Here is a 15,985-nt window from a genome sequence, read left to right on the forward strand (position 1 = left end):
AGTAAATGTTTGCTTAAAACTTTTATGTACTAAACATTTGAAGCTAGAAAAAAAAGTTTTAAAATAGAGGTTAACAGTTTTTAAACAACTCTGTGGCTCCTAAGTTCTAAGGCTTGATTCTCTTTGAGTTTTAAACATAAGAAAAGAAGGAAGTTTTATGCCACATTGACCTAAACTAATCCACGTTACAGCCACTTGTTATTTTCTGGCCTTTTTGTTGCTGTGTCAAAATAATCCACATTTTCAAGGAGAAAAAAGGAAAAATAGAATTGGTAAAAGCATCATACTTTCTTTTTTTTTTTTTTTGAGACGGAGTCTCGCTCCGTTGCCCAGGCTGGAGTGCAGTGGCGCAATCTTGGCTCAGTGCAAGCTCCGCCTCCCGGGTTCACGCCATTCTCCTGCCTCAGCCTCCCGAGTAGCTGCGACTACAGGCGCCCGCCACCTCGCCCGGCTAGTTTTTTGTGTTTTTTAGTGGAGACGGGGTTTCACCGTGTTAGCCAGGATGGTCTCGATCTCCTGACCTCGTGATCCGCCCGTCTTGGCCTCCCAAAGTGCTGGGATTACAGGCTTGAACCACCGTGCCTGGCCTCATACTTTCTTTTTAATTAAGATTCTGCTGTTCTTTTCCTAGTAAAGTGTCTTACTTTTTTCTTCTCGTTTTAAGTAAAATAGAAGCAACTATCTCGTACATTCTTTAACAGTGGGATTGACAAGTGTCATTATACTGTACTGCTTATGATTTATATTAACCACAGTCAGATAACATTCAAAGAACAACATTTTAGCCATTGCACATTGTGAAGTATATTGTCACTTAATGTTTTTTAAAACTTGGCGATTTTCCACATCTGAGATAAAATGAAAGAAGCATGTGGAGTACATGTATTACACTTCACGACAGTAAATGTCTCTACTTTGTTGGGTGTGTTTAAGAAACCTGTTTTATAAGATGTTGGATCTAGTCTTTAAAATTTTGCCTTTTTGTTTTTAAGCCTGATTCATTAAAAAGTTTAAGGTGGTAGGATTTCTCCTTGTTATACCTAAGACAGACTAACAATCTGTATTATTTACCTTAATTATATGCTTTCCCCTGAGGAGGCATTCTGGTGTGAAATGGTTAAGATGGCAGACTTTAAAGAAGCCAGCTTACCTGGATTTACATCCCAGCTCTGCCATTTACTAGCTGTGTGCCTTGGTTTCCTTATCTGTAAACTAGGGACCATAGGGTTTTTGTGAGGGTTAATGAATAATCATTCAATATAGGTTAGCTGTTGTAGTTCTGAACTGTGCTGTTGCCCACTTTAAGAGAGTGGAGTTTGCTATGCTATATTAGGTAGGCAGTCTAAAGACCAGTCTTGGCTAATTCTGATACTTGACAGAAAACTGGCCTGTTTTCCACTTCTGATTATACTCTTAGTTTAGTTTATACTATAATGTATTACCCAAATGTAATTATGTTAGTTTTTTTAAAGTTATGTTCCTCCAACTTTGCTCCATGGTGTTTGTTCACTTTGTGAAAATTCATTACGCTGCATATTAGTTCTGTACACATTTCTGAATAATGTTATACTTCAATAAAATGTGCCAAGTCTATGTGGTTAAAGTTCCTCTCACTAATGTAACTGAGAAGTCATTCCTTCCCATTTGCTAATGTTCTCTTGCTTAGACCAGGATCCTAAATTTTCCACCCATTTTCTTTGCAGGGTAAAAGGACAAACTTGCGTAAAACCGGCTCAGAGCGTATTGCTCATGGAATGAGGGTGAAATTCAACCCCCTTGCTTTACTGCTAGATTCGTCTTTGGAGGGAGAATTTGACCTTGTACAGAGAATTATTTATGAGGTATGATTATAATTAGTAAATTTCTAAATACGACCTTGTATTTTGTTTTAAAGCTCTAATTAGAAAGCTACTGTAGAGAAATTGTATTTTAAAATTGTTTTCCTTTTAGGCATTGTGGGGTTGTGTTGAGGAACTCTTGGGCATGCTTTAGAATAGGCTATGCTATTTTAAATTCTATGCTATAGAATTGTCATCATTTGGAAGTTCAGTTTTCACTTGGAGTCCTCTAGAATACTTTTCTTTCTTAAGAGAGATCATGACTGCCCTTTGGAAATTGTTCATGTATAGATTTGTACTATACTGTATTAGGTTAGAGATGCGGTCTCTACTTTTAGAAGCCTACTATTTAAAATATTTTTAGTTGACCTTTTTTTTTTTTGCTTTCCATAGCAAATGCAGCTTCTACTTAGAAACTAATTTGTGGTGAGAAGTTGGGAGGATAAATAAACAAAAATGACTATAAGGATATAGTTTCTCGGACTTCTTTTTTTTTTTAAAAAAATCTTTTTATAGTGACTGCCTACTTAATGTGGTTATTCTGTCTGTCTTATTTCTAGAATTGTTCTTGGTATAGTTTTCTTGGCTCCTTTAGGTTTTAATTATGATTTTTAAAAGTGTCACAAGAGTCTGTTTCTGTCCTCTTGACCCTAAAGTAGCCAGTTAGTAGTGACAGTTCAGGTGACAAGAAACTAGAGTTATGTTCACCCTTCTTATTGATATAGGTTGATGACCCAAGCCTGCCCAATGATGAAGGCATCACGGCTCTTCACAATGCTGTGTGTGCAGGCCACACAGAAATCGTGAAGTTCCTGGTACAGTTTGGTGTAAATGTAAATGCTGCTGATAGTGATGGATGGTAAGATTTTCTTTTAAACTCCAGTCAAACTTCAGTTGTGGGAATCGGTTTATAAGCAGTGTCATAGTGCTGTTGGAAGACAAAGAAGTGTGTCAGTGTATGTCCTCGAGCTTGTAATCTAGCTGGAGAAATGTGGTATCTATTTTTGAGGAATTAACATGTGTTCGTGTAACAGTCATCTCATTCCCATCCTGGAAGTACGTAGAGTTTTAACAAGTTTAGTAGTTAATGATAAAAATAAGTGTAACAAAGTAGTACGCAGTTAATTAGCATCCTTAAGCAAAGCTTAAGAGAGAAGTGCTGATTTAGGCAAGGTATCCCCAAGCCCCTGAAATGGTTCAGTCTTCAGTATATTAATGTCCTTTCTATATCTCTAAGAGGGGATTATAACTTGCAACATATCCCATATATATTTGACCATGGAATCCGTTTGTCATGGAACCAGGGTGTACGTAAAACACAAGCAGTACTACAAGTGATGAGTATTGTTTGCAGGATAGGAGAAATGTTAGTCAACATTAAATAATAACAGTAAAGGTCCTAATAAGATCCTGTCACCCCCAAAACTAGCAGAATAGATAGCAAATTTTGTATTTTATTTTAAAAGTTTTAAGTTAGAATGTGTTACTTTTGTGGAAGAATACAATTTACTTTTTTCTTTATAAGATTTTAAAAAGTTGTAATCACACTATATTTACTCCAGTATTTTAGTTTCACAACTTGTTTTTCTCATAATATGGAAAATAGTTACGATATAAAATTCTCATGTATGCATATATAAATTGCATGCACAGATACATACATCTCAGCCTCATATTACTCTATCACATGACTGCATACTCATTGTGACAGTCTCCCTTTTATTAGACATTGAGATTGTTTTCCAATTTTTGTTTTAATGCTTGGAGAAGCACTTTGGTTACAATTTTTAAACATTTATATTTTAATGTGTGTCCACTGTGGAAAACATGCAAAATAGAAATAAGAGGAAAACAAAGCCCATCTGTATCCCCACAGTGTACAGGTAAACACCATTCATATTTTAATATATTTTCTTCAGGGTCTTTTTAAAAAAGTTATTTTTAGTTTTGTAGAGACAAGGTCTTACTATGTTGCCCAGGTTGATCTCGAACTCCTGGACTCAAGTGATCCTCCTGCCCCAGCCTTTCAAAGTGCTGGGTTTATAAGTATGAGCCACCGTACTTGGTCCAAGCTCTTTTTCATATGCTTTTCACAAATGTAGTTAAGCTCCTAACATATGTAATGTTTAAGCCTATATTTTTAGTTTAACATTATAGCATAAACAAAACAAATTCTTACTGTGTCATAATGCCCTTGTTTTCCTAACATTGGGCATTTATGTTGTATATAATTTTTCATTATTAAAGAGCATGCAATGAAACAATCTATAGTAATATTTGCCAAACTATTAGTAATAGTGTTCTGGCCAGGCATGGTATCTAATACCTGTAATCCCAGCACTTTGGGATGCTGAAGCGGAAGATCACTTGAGCCCAGGAGTTTGAGATCGGCCTGGGCAACAGAGAGAGACCCTGTCTCTACAAAAAATTTTTAAAAATTAACTGGGTGTGCTGGTGTGTGCCTGTAGTCCCAGCTATTGGAGAGGCTGAGGTGGGAAGATTTCTGGAGCCTGGAGGTCAAGACTGCAGTGAGCTGAAATTGCATCACTATACTCCAGTCTGGGTGACAGAGCAAGACCCTCAAAAAAAAAAAAAAAAAAGTGATCTGGAACGGGGAATTTAAAAAATTTTTTTCTTTCTTTTTTTATTTTTTTGAGTCAGGGTCTTGTTCTGTCCCCCAGGCCGGAGTGCAGTGGCACCATCTTGGCTCAGTGTAACTTATGCTGTCTGGGCTGAAGTGGGCTGAAGCAATCCTCCCATCTCAGCCTCCCAAGTAGTTAGGACCACAGGTGTGTGCCACCACACCTGGCTATTTTTTTGTATTTTTAGTAGAGATGGAGTTTTGCTGTGTTGCACAGGCTGGTCTTGAACCCTTGAACTCAAGTGATCCGCCCACCTTGGCCTTTCAGAGTGCCAGGATTACAGGAGTGAGTCACTGTGCCTGGCCAAAAAAATAAATAAATAAATAAGTTTTTCTTTGAGACAGACTCTTGCTGTGTCACCCTGGAGTGCACTGGCATGATCTTGGCTCACTGCAACCTCCGCCTCCTGTTCAGGTGATTCTCATGCCTCAGCTTCCCCAGTAGCTGGGATTACAGGTGTGTACCACCACACCCGGCTAATTCTTGTATTTTTAGTAGAGTTGGGGTTTTACCATGTTGGCCAGGCTGGTCTCAAACTCCTGACCTCAGGTGGTCTGCCTGCCTCGGCCTCCCAAAGTGCTGGGAGCCACTGTGCCTGGTCTGTTTTTTTTTTCAAGTCTATATACCCAAGGAGAATAAAGAGGAGAGGAAACAGTAGAGAAACATTAAATCTTATGTACTTCAGAGCCTGATTAACAGTTTCAGACTCACCTTCTGAGTTTGGGCAGTGGTACTGGTTCTTGTTATACCTTTACTATTAGTCTAGGGTCGTTTATAATTTGTTATAAAACATTTGAGATGCTGGAGAAGTTTCTCTTTAATGGTATTAATAAATTGCTGCTGGCCAGTTACCTATAGTAGATTGAGATGTGTGTATTTTACAGTCACTTTTCTGGTCTCAATTGATTTGACAAATTTTTTCAATTAAAATTTATTTTAACTTGAGATTTAACAAATATAAAAGTGGTTCATATATGCAACTTAATTCCTTCAAAATTGGTAACAATAAATAGATATATTTAAAGCCCAGTGTTTTGAGTAAAGGTGTATAACTTAAATAACTTAAGGACTGTTAGACGTTCTACGCTGACAGAAAGAATTAGGCTGGGTGCTCCAGAACATAGAACTAAATCCGTTTTAATATTGTTTTTCTTAAATGTTTATACAGATTTCATTTCATTTATTTCATTTCTGTTTATTGATCTTTGATTCTTCTCACCCTTTGCCAAGCTCCCAGCCCCAGTGTGGTCCATGACTCTCTGAAATTTTCATTTGTGGCTGTAATTCTTTGATGGGTTCAATAATCTATGTTGAACTGGTTTTTAAAAAACTGTTTAAGAGGTTTTCAGAAGAAAGATTGGTAGATGAAAGACTCAACAACTTTCTTTCCAGATATCTTATCACAACAGGTGTCATTCAGTTTAGGAAAACAGTTCTAGCCCTTGTGTCTTGCTTCACAGGACTCCATTACATTGTGCTGCCTCATGTAACAACGTCCAAGTGTGTAAGTTTTTGGTGGAGTCAGGAGCCGCTGTGTTTGCCATGACCTACAGTGACATGCAGACTGCTGCAGATAAGTGTGAGGAAATGGAGGAAGGCTACACTCAGTGCTCCCAGTTTCTTTATGGTATGTGACAAGTAGAACTAAATGTATTGATTACTGCATTCATTTATTCATATCTCCAGGGTGTAATTCAATAAGTATGTTTGTTTGAAAAAAATCTTATATTATCCACAGTCGTGGACCTTGAAAATACAACAGCCTTGGTCACAGATAATACAGCTTCTGTTTGTATGCTTAGAAACAGCTATTGTCAGGGACTTCTTCAACTACAAAAGACAGTGCTGCAGCATCTGACCTAGTGGTGTTAATGACTACCATCAAAAGACCCTCTATTAAGGCTTTAGTACTTATAGATTGATGGTGTATCCTTGCAAATAAGTAAACAGACCCCCCTCTCCAAACAACATGATCAAGGGAAGTGCGGGATCAGTTTAAGAACCCAAATGGTCCCAAGGTTTCCTAAAAATCAAACTTGTCATATAGTGAAATAAAAGCAACATATATTTTGGAGCTGTCTTTTATTTTTTTTCTCTTTTAAAGTTTTCTTAATTTTGAGTTTATGGTTCTGATTGCTACCATCAGATCTGTACGTAGAGGAAAATGGACTTGAAGTTTTAGATGGATATATGTTGATTGGCGTTTGTATTTACAAGGAAATTTTTTTTTGTTTACAAGGCTTAGAAGTTGAGGTAAATTTTCCTCTTTAGTTGGGCTTAAGAGGAATTAAGGAAGGAGGGAAGACAGAGACAAATGAGGAGGTCCCAGAACTGCATACTGCTCAAGTTTTCAGTTAACTCCTTTCCCAGTTGATTGGAAGACCCCTAAGGGTAAAACAGACACCTCTGCCCTCTGTGCTGAACACTTTTCCCTCTGTCTCTCGGCCTTTTTTCAGGCCCTAGTCAGAGAACCACAAACCTCAAATTCCCTTCTTCATCTCTCTCAGCTGGTAGTTTTTATTGTTGATATTTGTGATTATTTTATTTTATTTTTTTAGAGGCGAGGTCTTACTCTGTCACTCAGGCTGGAGTGCAGCAGCATGGTCATCTGCAGCCCCGAACTCCCAGGATTAGGTGATCCTTCTGCCTCAGCCTTTCAAATAGCTGGGACCACAGGCATCTGCCACCACATCTGGCTGATTTTTTATTTTATTATTATTTATTTATTTTTGAGGTAGGGTTTTGCTGTGTCACCCAGGTTGGCGTGCAGTGGTGCAATCACAACTCATTGCAACCTCGACTGCCAGGGCTCAGGTGATCCTTCCACCTCAGCCTCCAGAGTAACTGGGACTACAGGTGTGTACCACCACACCCAGGTAGTTTTTGTATTTTTAGTAGAGATGGGATTTTGCCATGTTGTTCAGGCTGGTCTCAAACTCCTGAGCTTAGGCAATCTGCCTGTCTTGGCCTCCCAAAGTGCTGGCATTACAGGTGTGAGCCACCATGCCTGACCTTTTAAATTTCTTTTGGAGATGGGGCCTCACTCTGTTGCCCAGGCTAGTCTCAAACTCCTGGCCTCACAGAATCCTCTTGTCTCAGCCTCCCAGAGCTGAGATTACAGGTGTGAGCCACATGCCCAGCCTTTTATGTTTTGTTTTGAACTCTGGACCATAGAATATTTTGATATAGTAACATATTTAAAAATTGTTATATATATAAGTATACATTTTATATATATATATGTATTTTGTTTTTGAGACACTCTCGCTCTGTTACTCAGGTTGGAATGCAGTGGTGTGATCATAGCTCCCTACAGCCCTGAACTCCTAGGCTCAAGCAATCCTTCCACCTTGGCCTTCCAACATGCTGAAGTTATGGGCGTTAATGTGTTGGCCGGGCAGTGGCTCATGCCTGTAATCCCATTTCTTTGGGAGGCTGAGGCAGGTGGATCTCTTGAGGTCAGAAGTTTGAGGGACCTGGCCGGGCGCGGTGGCTCAAGCCTGTAATCCCAGCACTTTGGGAGGCCGAGGCGGGCGGATCACAAGGTCAGGAGATCGAGACCATCCTGGCTAACACCGTGAAACCCCGTCTCTACTAAAAAAATACGAAAAACCAGCCGGGCGAGGTGGCGGCGCCTGTAGTCCCGGCTACTCGGGAGGCTGAGGCAGGAGAATAGCGTGAACCCGGGGGGCGGAGCTTGCAGTGAGCCGAGATAGCGCCACTGCACTCCAGCCAGGGGCACAGAGCAAGACTCCGTCTCAAAAAAAAAAAAAAAAAAAAAGAAGTTTGAGGGACCAGGCTGGCCAACATGGTGAAACCCCATCTGTACTAAAAATACAAAAATTAGCCAGCTGTGGTGGTGGGCACCTGTAATCCCAGCTACTTGGGAGGCAGAGGCAGGAGAACTGTTTGAACCCGGAGGCCGAGGTTGCAGTGAGCTGAGACCATACCATTGCACTCTAGCCTGGGCAACAAGAGTGAAACTTTGTCTCCAAAAAAAAAGCCAGGTGCGATGGCTCATGCCTGTAATCCCAGCACTTTGGGAGGCTGAGGTGGGAGATTGAGGTCAGGAGATTGAGACCATCCTGGCTAAAACCGTGAAACCCCGTCTCTACTAAAAATACAAAAAATTAGCCGGGCATGGTGGCGGGTGCCTGTAGTCCTAGCTACTCTGGAGGCTAAACAGGAGAATGGTGTGAACCCGGGAGGAGGAACTTGCAGGGAGCTGAGATCGTGCCACTGCACTCCAGCCTGAGCGACAGAGCGAGACTCCGTCTCGGGGGGGAAGAAAATACACACACACACACACACACATATATAATGTGTTAATATATATTTTGCTGTATTAAATTTATTGACCATCTTGACCTGTATTTAGATATGGAGAATGATTTTTTTAAACATTAGAGATATTTGGTCAGATTCGTAAAATTTATGAAGTATATCATAGATACCAGGATGTGCTGTTTAAGTAATGATAATAGATTACACACAGTGAGTAATTGTGTACCCAACTTAGGAAACAGAACATAGCCACTATCTCTGACATCGTTTGGACTCCCCTCCCTGATGTGGCCCCTTCTTACGTCTGTAGTAACCACTGCTTTCACATTTAGCACTGCTTGTTGTGTAAAATAATTGCATCATTTGTATGTGAATCCTATAACTAATATTTTCAGTTTTGCTTGTTTTTGCCCTTTGTATAAAATCATACTGGTGATTCTGTGGCCTGCTGTTCTCATTCATCACTGTTTTTGAGATTCACTCGTGTTGCCTGTAGCTATAGTTTATTTTCACTGTACAATTTATCTTTTTATTCTACTTTCGAAGGACATGTGTGCTGTTTCCCTCCTTCCCTCCCTCCTTCCTTTCCTTCCACTGTAAACATCCTTGTGAACATTTTGGTACTTGTCTTCTGGTGTTTATCTACAAGTGGACTTGCCAGGTCACAGTGATACACATCTAGCAGAGGGTTCTTTTTACTCCACGTTCTCTTTAACTGTTGGTGGATTTGGAATGATACCTTGTTGTAGCTTTAGTTTGCATTTCCCAAGTTACCAGTAACATTGAGCATGTTTTTAGTCCCCTCAAAAAATTTTTTACAAAGTAATTTACAACTCTTAATCTGATGAATAGCAAAGTAATGAGAATTTTCCTCCATTCCTAATGATTTATTGGAGGCTGGGTGCAGTAGCTCAAGCCTGTAATCCCAGCACTTTGGGAGGCTGAAGTGGAAGGATCTTCTGAGCCCAGGAGTTCTGGACCATCCTGGGCAAGACCCTGGTCCCTAATTTATTGCAAATTGGGACTTGAGCTGTTATTTTGAGTATACTAAAATATCCAGAATCTCCCCCGTCTTTCTTCATTCCCATCTCAGACACTGTGGCCATTTTAAAAACTTTGTGAAGTTATAGTTATATAAAGTTTGATTGCCATGTGAGTCTGTCATGCTTTGCATGTCATCTTTAAACAAGAAAAGTTGGAAATTGTCTCTTTAGATTGGCAGAGCCTTCTTTTAGAAAAGAGCAATTTCTTGTTTCAGTTTTTCCCAGAGTGAGAGAAATATACTGTGCGCTATATCATTAGTTGATATAGGAATAATTTCATAATCAATAGTTTAGTGCTCACATAAGCTGAAAAAGCTATTCAAAAGCTAGCAAGTATTTTCCTGGTTTTTAAAAAATTATAAAAGTGAAAATAATAATTCTGAATTGTGGAGAACTTTATTACCTTAATTATTTTCCTTCTCCTCTGCTTTTTTCCTATTGCCTGCCAGTTGATGATTGTTATTTCTTACTAGCATTGCCCTTTAGGATAGGAAGGTGTAAGTGAAGAAGGGCAAAACTTAAATGTGTAGTTAAGTTGCAAATCTGTTGAAAGGTGGACTTCTGAGGATTTTTCCCTTCCTAGTTTGTGGATTTCAACATCTTTTAGAATTCTGATTCTTACTATATTAGGGTTGATTATATGAAGACTTTGATCCTGTCTAAAATGCCATATTTTTGTATTCTAACGTATTCTATATATATTTTTTTCTTCTGTCTTTCCCCTTTGGAAATTCATAGAGACCATTGTGCCTCTGTTTTTTTCTCTGTCTGCTCTGAATTTTGAGTAAAGAATGAAGTAATGTTTCTAGAGTTCCTTAGTCATTACATTTGGGAGTAGACTGAAATTGGACAGGCATATCGTTCACTTTTTTAATATCCTAGATTTGAATTCTTTTTTTAGTTCCTAAGCTTGCAAAAGTTTTTGTACTCTGAGTAGCTCCTTTAAGAGATGCTTATAAAGTGCTAGGTTTTAGAGCTGTTTTAGAGATGATAGCATATAGTAATGTGTCCTTCGTATGTTCCCTATACTTTGTTGCCTTCCGTTGCACTCTACCCCCCACCTCAGGACATTCTATTGTATATTTAATGTAGTACTAACATTCCAGCCTGTGCCTTTTTCTTCCCATTTTGTTTCATATAGCTAAAAGTTACAGAGTGGTGTACTTCAAGTTGTATATTCTGCTTTATCTTACTGTCATGATTTTAGGAGTTCAGGAGAAGATGGGCATAATGAATAAAGGAGTCATTTATGCACTTTGGGATTATGAACCTCAGAATGATGATGAGCTGCCCATGAAAGAAGGAGACTGCATGACAATCATCCACAGGGAGGATGAAGATGAAATCGAATGGTGGTGGGCGCGCCTTAATGATAAGGAGGGATATGTTCCACGCAACTTGCTGGGAGTAAGTTATTCTGACGCTTACGGTGTTTTCCTGTGTGCCAGAGAGGGGCCTTGTAAAACCGCTGTATGTTACGGATACAGTACATCCAACTGCCCTTTGTTAATAAGACATGGAATTTAAACATTTGATAGTCTTAGGCTTAAAGCCACATTTTCAGTGATTCTTATTATGATCAATAACATATGTTTGCCAGCCCTAGAGGTCAGGGGTCCTCCCTACATTTATGAACAGACTAAAGATAACTGGATAATATGATTGGAATTGAGCCTGTGACATCTGAAATCAGTTTTTAATCTTTCTCAATCAGGATTTGCAAATCTGGTAGAGAGCTTCAACAGGGCATTAAGGATAAGATTCTTTGTTTTTCTCTACTATTTGATTTATATTTCATAAAAAGCGAGAAAACAATGTCATGCCAGCACATATGTGCCACTTCTATAGTGTAGTACAATGGGACTGCTGTCATCATGTAAAGATTCTCCTGGAGTATTTTCAGGGAAAAGCTGGCATATGGTCAGACAGAGGAGAGAAAGTGAGAATAACAGATTCCAGGGCTTTGCGTTAAGCTCTTCGTAGATTCAGCTGTTCTCTTTTAGCAGTTTTGTGTGTACAAGGGGCATGAAGAGTGTATGAAATAGTGAGAGAAATGATCAGGGTAATTGAGAGATTGAGATAAAAGTTTAAAGTGCTTGCACAATCTGCTCTTGGTGAGGAAGTAAGGAAAGGGTTGAGGAAAGGAAGAGCCAGTTGTGATACACAAAAGATGGTGTGTAGGTTGTGAGCACTGGCCTCCACGTTGCTTCAGCTCCATCTGCAGCACCTGCTCTCTGGGTATCCAGGCTGCAGAAGGAACGTGGGGAGGGCTGGAGAATCCTGCCTCCTAAGATTGGTGTGAGGATAACTCAGAGGTCTAATAGAGAGCAAATGGTAGATGCTATTCTTGGTCTTTTCATCAAGTGTCAGACAGACATGGCCTCCACTCACATGGAGCTTTTACTCTGGCATCTAGGCTATGAACAGGATTCTGCGAGTGACCCACTACCTAGGCATTACTTTCAATGGGTTTCTTTGAAATGACTTCAGTGTTGGAACCTGACTGCCTGGATTCTGACCAGCATCTCTCCCTGACTCTCCCTTCCCCATTGTTGTTTGTCTAACGTGCAGTGTAAATTACTTATACACCTTGACTGTTGCTGTCCTGACAGCAAAATTTATTATGAAATAAACATTTCATAATAAGTTTTGAATAGATGATTAGACAGTATTCATTTGGGTGATCATAATGTAACTTTAAAGAATAATGAAAGTGAAAAACAAATAAAATTAGGCTATGGAGCCCTTAAAAAAAACTTTCAGGGGCCAGGCATAGTGGCTCACGCCTGTAATCCCAGCACTTTGGGAGGCCGAGGCAGGAGGATCACTTGAGGTCAGGAGTTTGAGACCAGCCTGGCCAACATGGTAAAACCCTGTCTCTACTAAAAATACTGTAATCCCAGCTACTCGGGAGGTTGAGGCAGGAAAATCGGTTGAGCCTGGGAGGCAGAGGTTGTGGTGAGCCGAGATCCTGTCACTGCACTCCAGCCTGGGTGACGGAGTGGACCCTGTCTTAAAAAAAAAAGCTTTCAGATTACCAGAGGAAAGTAGAAATATAAAGGTTGTTCTCTTTCGAGCACCCTCAGTCGCTTCTCCAGAGTCCCTAGCACTAGAGATGTACAGTCTCTTGCCTGCAGCTACTTTCCTTCTCTGATAAACATCAACAGTAAATAAGCCCTTTTGTTTTGTATAGTTTCTTATCTGGGAGAGATTTTACCTTCTTAGAACTAGTTGCTTGCTTGAGTCTTTTCTTTTTTTTAATTGGCAAAACTTGTATATATTTATGGTGTATAACAATTTGAAATATGTATACTTGTAGAATGGCTAAATCGAGCTAAATGATACATGCATCATCTCACATGGTCATCTTTTTTTTGGTGAGAACATCTATTTTCTTAGTGATTTTCAAGTATATAATACATTATTAATTACAGTCACCAAGTTGTACAATAGATCTTTTGAATTATTTAAATTTTCTAACAAAGAGGTCCTGTGGTTAATGACATGGGAAGCGTGGGTCAAAGACTGAGTTCTGTCTCCTGTGTGTGGTGTTTAGAAGATTCTGAAATTAACAGACTGGACTGAAGATTTTCATTTTAGTCCTAAATTTAGATTTTCTTAGTACTTTGAAAATCTTTTCTTGTTAGAAGTATCCTCTACACAACTTTTTTGGTTTGTTTTCCTGATTTTTTTTTTTTTTTTTTTTAAAGGAAAGTGCGTATTTGTTGTTAGGGCTCAGATAGAAGTCTAGAAAATTGTATTAGGTAAATGTCTTTTTTTTCAGATAGAAAAATAATATTTTCTGTAACATGGATCCACCAGTTAGTGTTTTAGTTTTGACTGGAAGTCTGACTCTTTTTCTTTTTAAAATTATTTATTTATTATTTTAAAACCTTTTAATTGGGATGTAATTAAAGCCTATGATTCTACTTTCTTCGAGTAAACCTTTTTTTTCCTCTTCTTTTGTCAAGAGGGGCTGCTTTTGTTTGGTGTGTCAGTTGAATTTACCAGTTTGACTTGGTTCTGGCTCAGGCCTAGAGGCCTTGCAACCTTCACTGGGACTCACCTTTATAGCTCTTGTGGAAACACAAAACCACAGAGTTCTAAAGCAAAAAACTCCACCCAATCTTCCTTCAATTTGTAGACTTTTAATCTGTGGCATTTCATTTCTGACAGTCTGAAGTCCCATGACACAACGTCATGTCCATTGTGAATAAAGGTAAAAGAATTCAGTCTCTTTCTTCCTTCCTAATAGAGAAGCTGGAGCGTAGAGCATACAGCAGTTTACCTTCCTTGTTAGAGCCGATTTACAGCTCAACAAGCTGTGCAGATTGAGTTAATACCCAGAACTGTCATGGGTTTTTATATTGCTGCTTTGTAGAGTTGTCACAGTTGACGGACTCTTGTGATCTTTGAATGTCCTGTGCAGTCTAGCTGATGAGTACGTTGCTAAACGTAAAGCTCTAGGTGCCACACACACCACAAAGAGTGCTTTTCTCACTTTGATTTCCTTCCCGTGACATCTGTCCCCTAACCTCATTATTTCTTGCAATTTTGTTATATTCCCATACATCTGTTATAGTATGTAAATATTTTTTTAAACTCTCTTGCAGCTATACCCAAGAATTAAACCAAGACAAAGGAGCTTGGCCTGAAACTTCACACAGAATTTTAGTCAATGAAGAATTAATCTCTGTTTTTAAGAAGAGGTAATACGATTATTTTTGGCAAAAATTTCACAAGACTTATTTTAATGACAATATAGCTTGAAAGCGATGAAGAATGTCTCTAGAAGAAAATGAAGGATTGAAGAATTTACCCTTAGAGGACATTTAGCATGATGAAATAAAGCATCTACGTCAGCAGGCCATACCGTGTTAGGGCAAAGGTGTCCCATGTAGCACTCGGAGAAGTATACAGCGACAATCCTGTTTTCTACAAGAATCTTGTCCAGTAAATAGGACCATTTATTGGGCAGTTGGGAAATCAGCTCTCTGTCCTGTTTAGTGAGTGTTTTCAGCACATGCTCCTAAACCAGTCCTCCTGCCAGAAAGGACCAGTGCCATCACATCGCCGTCTCTGATTGTACCAGGCACCAGCAGGCCGTTGCGGGGCTCACCTGAAGGCTCGAAGGCCCTGCACACTTGTATATTGTCATTGAGGAACTGTTAGTTGGTCGTCAGTGAACAGTAACTTTATTATATGAGTTCTTGTAGCATCTTAAGAATTATACATATGTTTGAAATATTGAAACTAAACTACAGTACCAGTAATTAGATGTAGAATCTTGTTTGTAGGCTGAATTTTAATCTGTATTTATTGTCTTTTGTATCTCAGAAATTAGCAACTTGCTAGACTTAACTGTAATATTTGTCAAGATCCTAGCTGACTTTAAAAACAGTTGTAATAAACTTTTTGATGCTAAGCTGTTTACTGGTTTTTGTTTTTGATGTCATAAATAGACTTTGTTTAATAGTCACAAGCCGTTAGGATAGCTTACCTAGCTGAAAAAGAACAAACTGCTTAACATAAGTATATGTATTGTAATAAGAGTTTTTTTTACCAGCCAAGTGATTCAATGTAAGTGGTTTTTAAAATGAAATACTGTAGAGATCATGGTGATAGAAGTCTACTTTACATTTTACCTAGAGCCTCTAATAGACTGTTTTAGTGTCCTCATTGATTTACGGGGTGAAAACTTATATAGGCAAAATCTCCACATCATTTTATTAATATGTTAATAAGTTTGTGAATTGTTTCCAAACCCATTTGCTTAGTGGAACTACTTTAGTAGAAGATACAAATGAAAAACCATGGTCACTCTTCCTTACACATTTTTATGAGTAGCTAAATTCTAGAAAGGAAAGTAAATGAAAGAACATACTGTAACTTTGAGAATACCACTTTTGAGAGTAATGGAGAAGGAGTGACAACAGAAACTAAACATCAGAAGACGTGTGGTAGGCAGAATTCTAAAGGTGCCCCGCACCCCATCCCTGTCTCCTGGTTACTCCTTGTATCACTAGGTGCAGTAAGTCCTTACTTAACATCATCATTAGGTTCTTGGAAACTGTGACTTTATTTATTTTTCTTTTTTTTTTTTGGAGACAGGGTCTCACCATGCTGCCCGGGCTGGTCTCTGATGCCTGGCCTCCAGCGGTCCTCCTACCTTGGCTTC

General features: G+C 39.0%; 1 protein-coding gene across 2 annotated transcripts in view; it reads left to right on the plus strand.

Annotated features, from left to right (window-relative positions):
* The window catches only part of TP53BP2 (tumor protein p53 binding protein 2), a 67,948-nt gene extending 52,716 nt beyond the window's left edge, over positions 1-15,232 (plus strand). For both annotated transcript variants that reach the window (XM_007988345.3, XM_007988346.3), the window contains 5 exons: positions 1,704-1,841; positions 2,564-2,697; positions 5,941-6,107; positions 11,015-11,214; positions 14,421-15,232. In XM_007988345.3, coding sequence (XP_007986536.1) covers positions 1,704-1,841; positions 2,564-2,697; positions 5,941-6,107; positions 11,015-11,214; positions 14,421-14,462 — 681 coding nt within the window. In that variant the 3' untranslated portion in view covers positions 14,463-15,232. The remainder of the gene's footprint in view (positions 1-1,703; positions 1,842-2,563; positions 2,698-5,940; positions 6,108-11,014; positions 11,215-14,420) is intronic.
* The last annotated feature ends 753 nt before the right edge of the window (positions 15,233-15,985 follow it).

This window comes from Chlorocebus sabaeus, chromosome 25, assembly GCF_047675955.1.
Source record: "Chlorocebus sabaeus isolate Y175 chromosome 25, mChlSab1.0.hap1, whole genome shotgun sequence".
NCBI classification, from domain to species: Eukaryota; Metazoa; Chordata; class Mammalia; order Primates; family Cercopithecidae; genus Chlorocebus; species Chlorocebus sabaeus.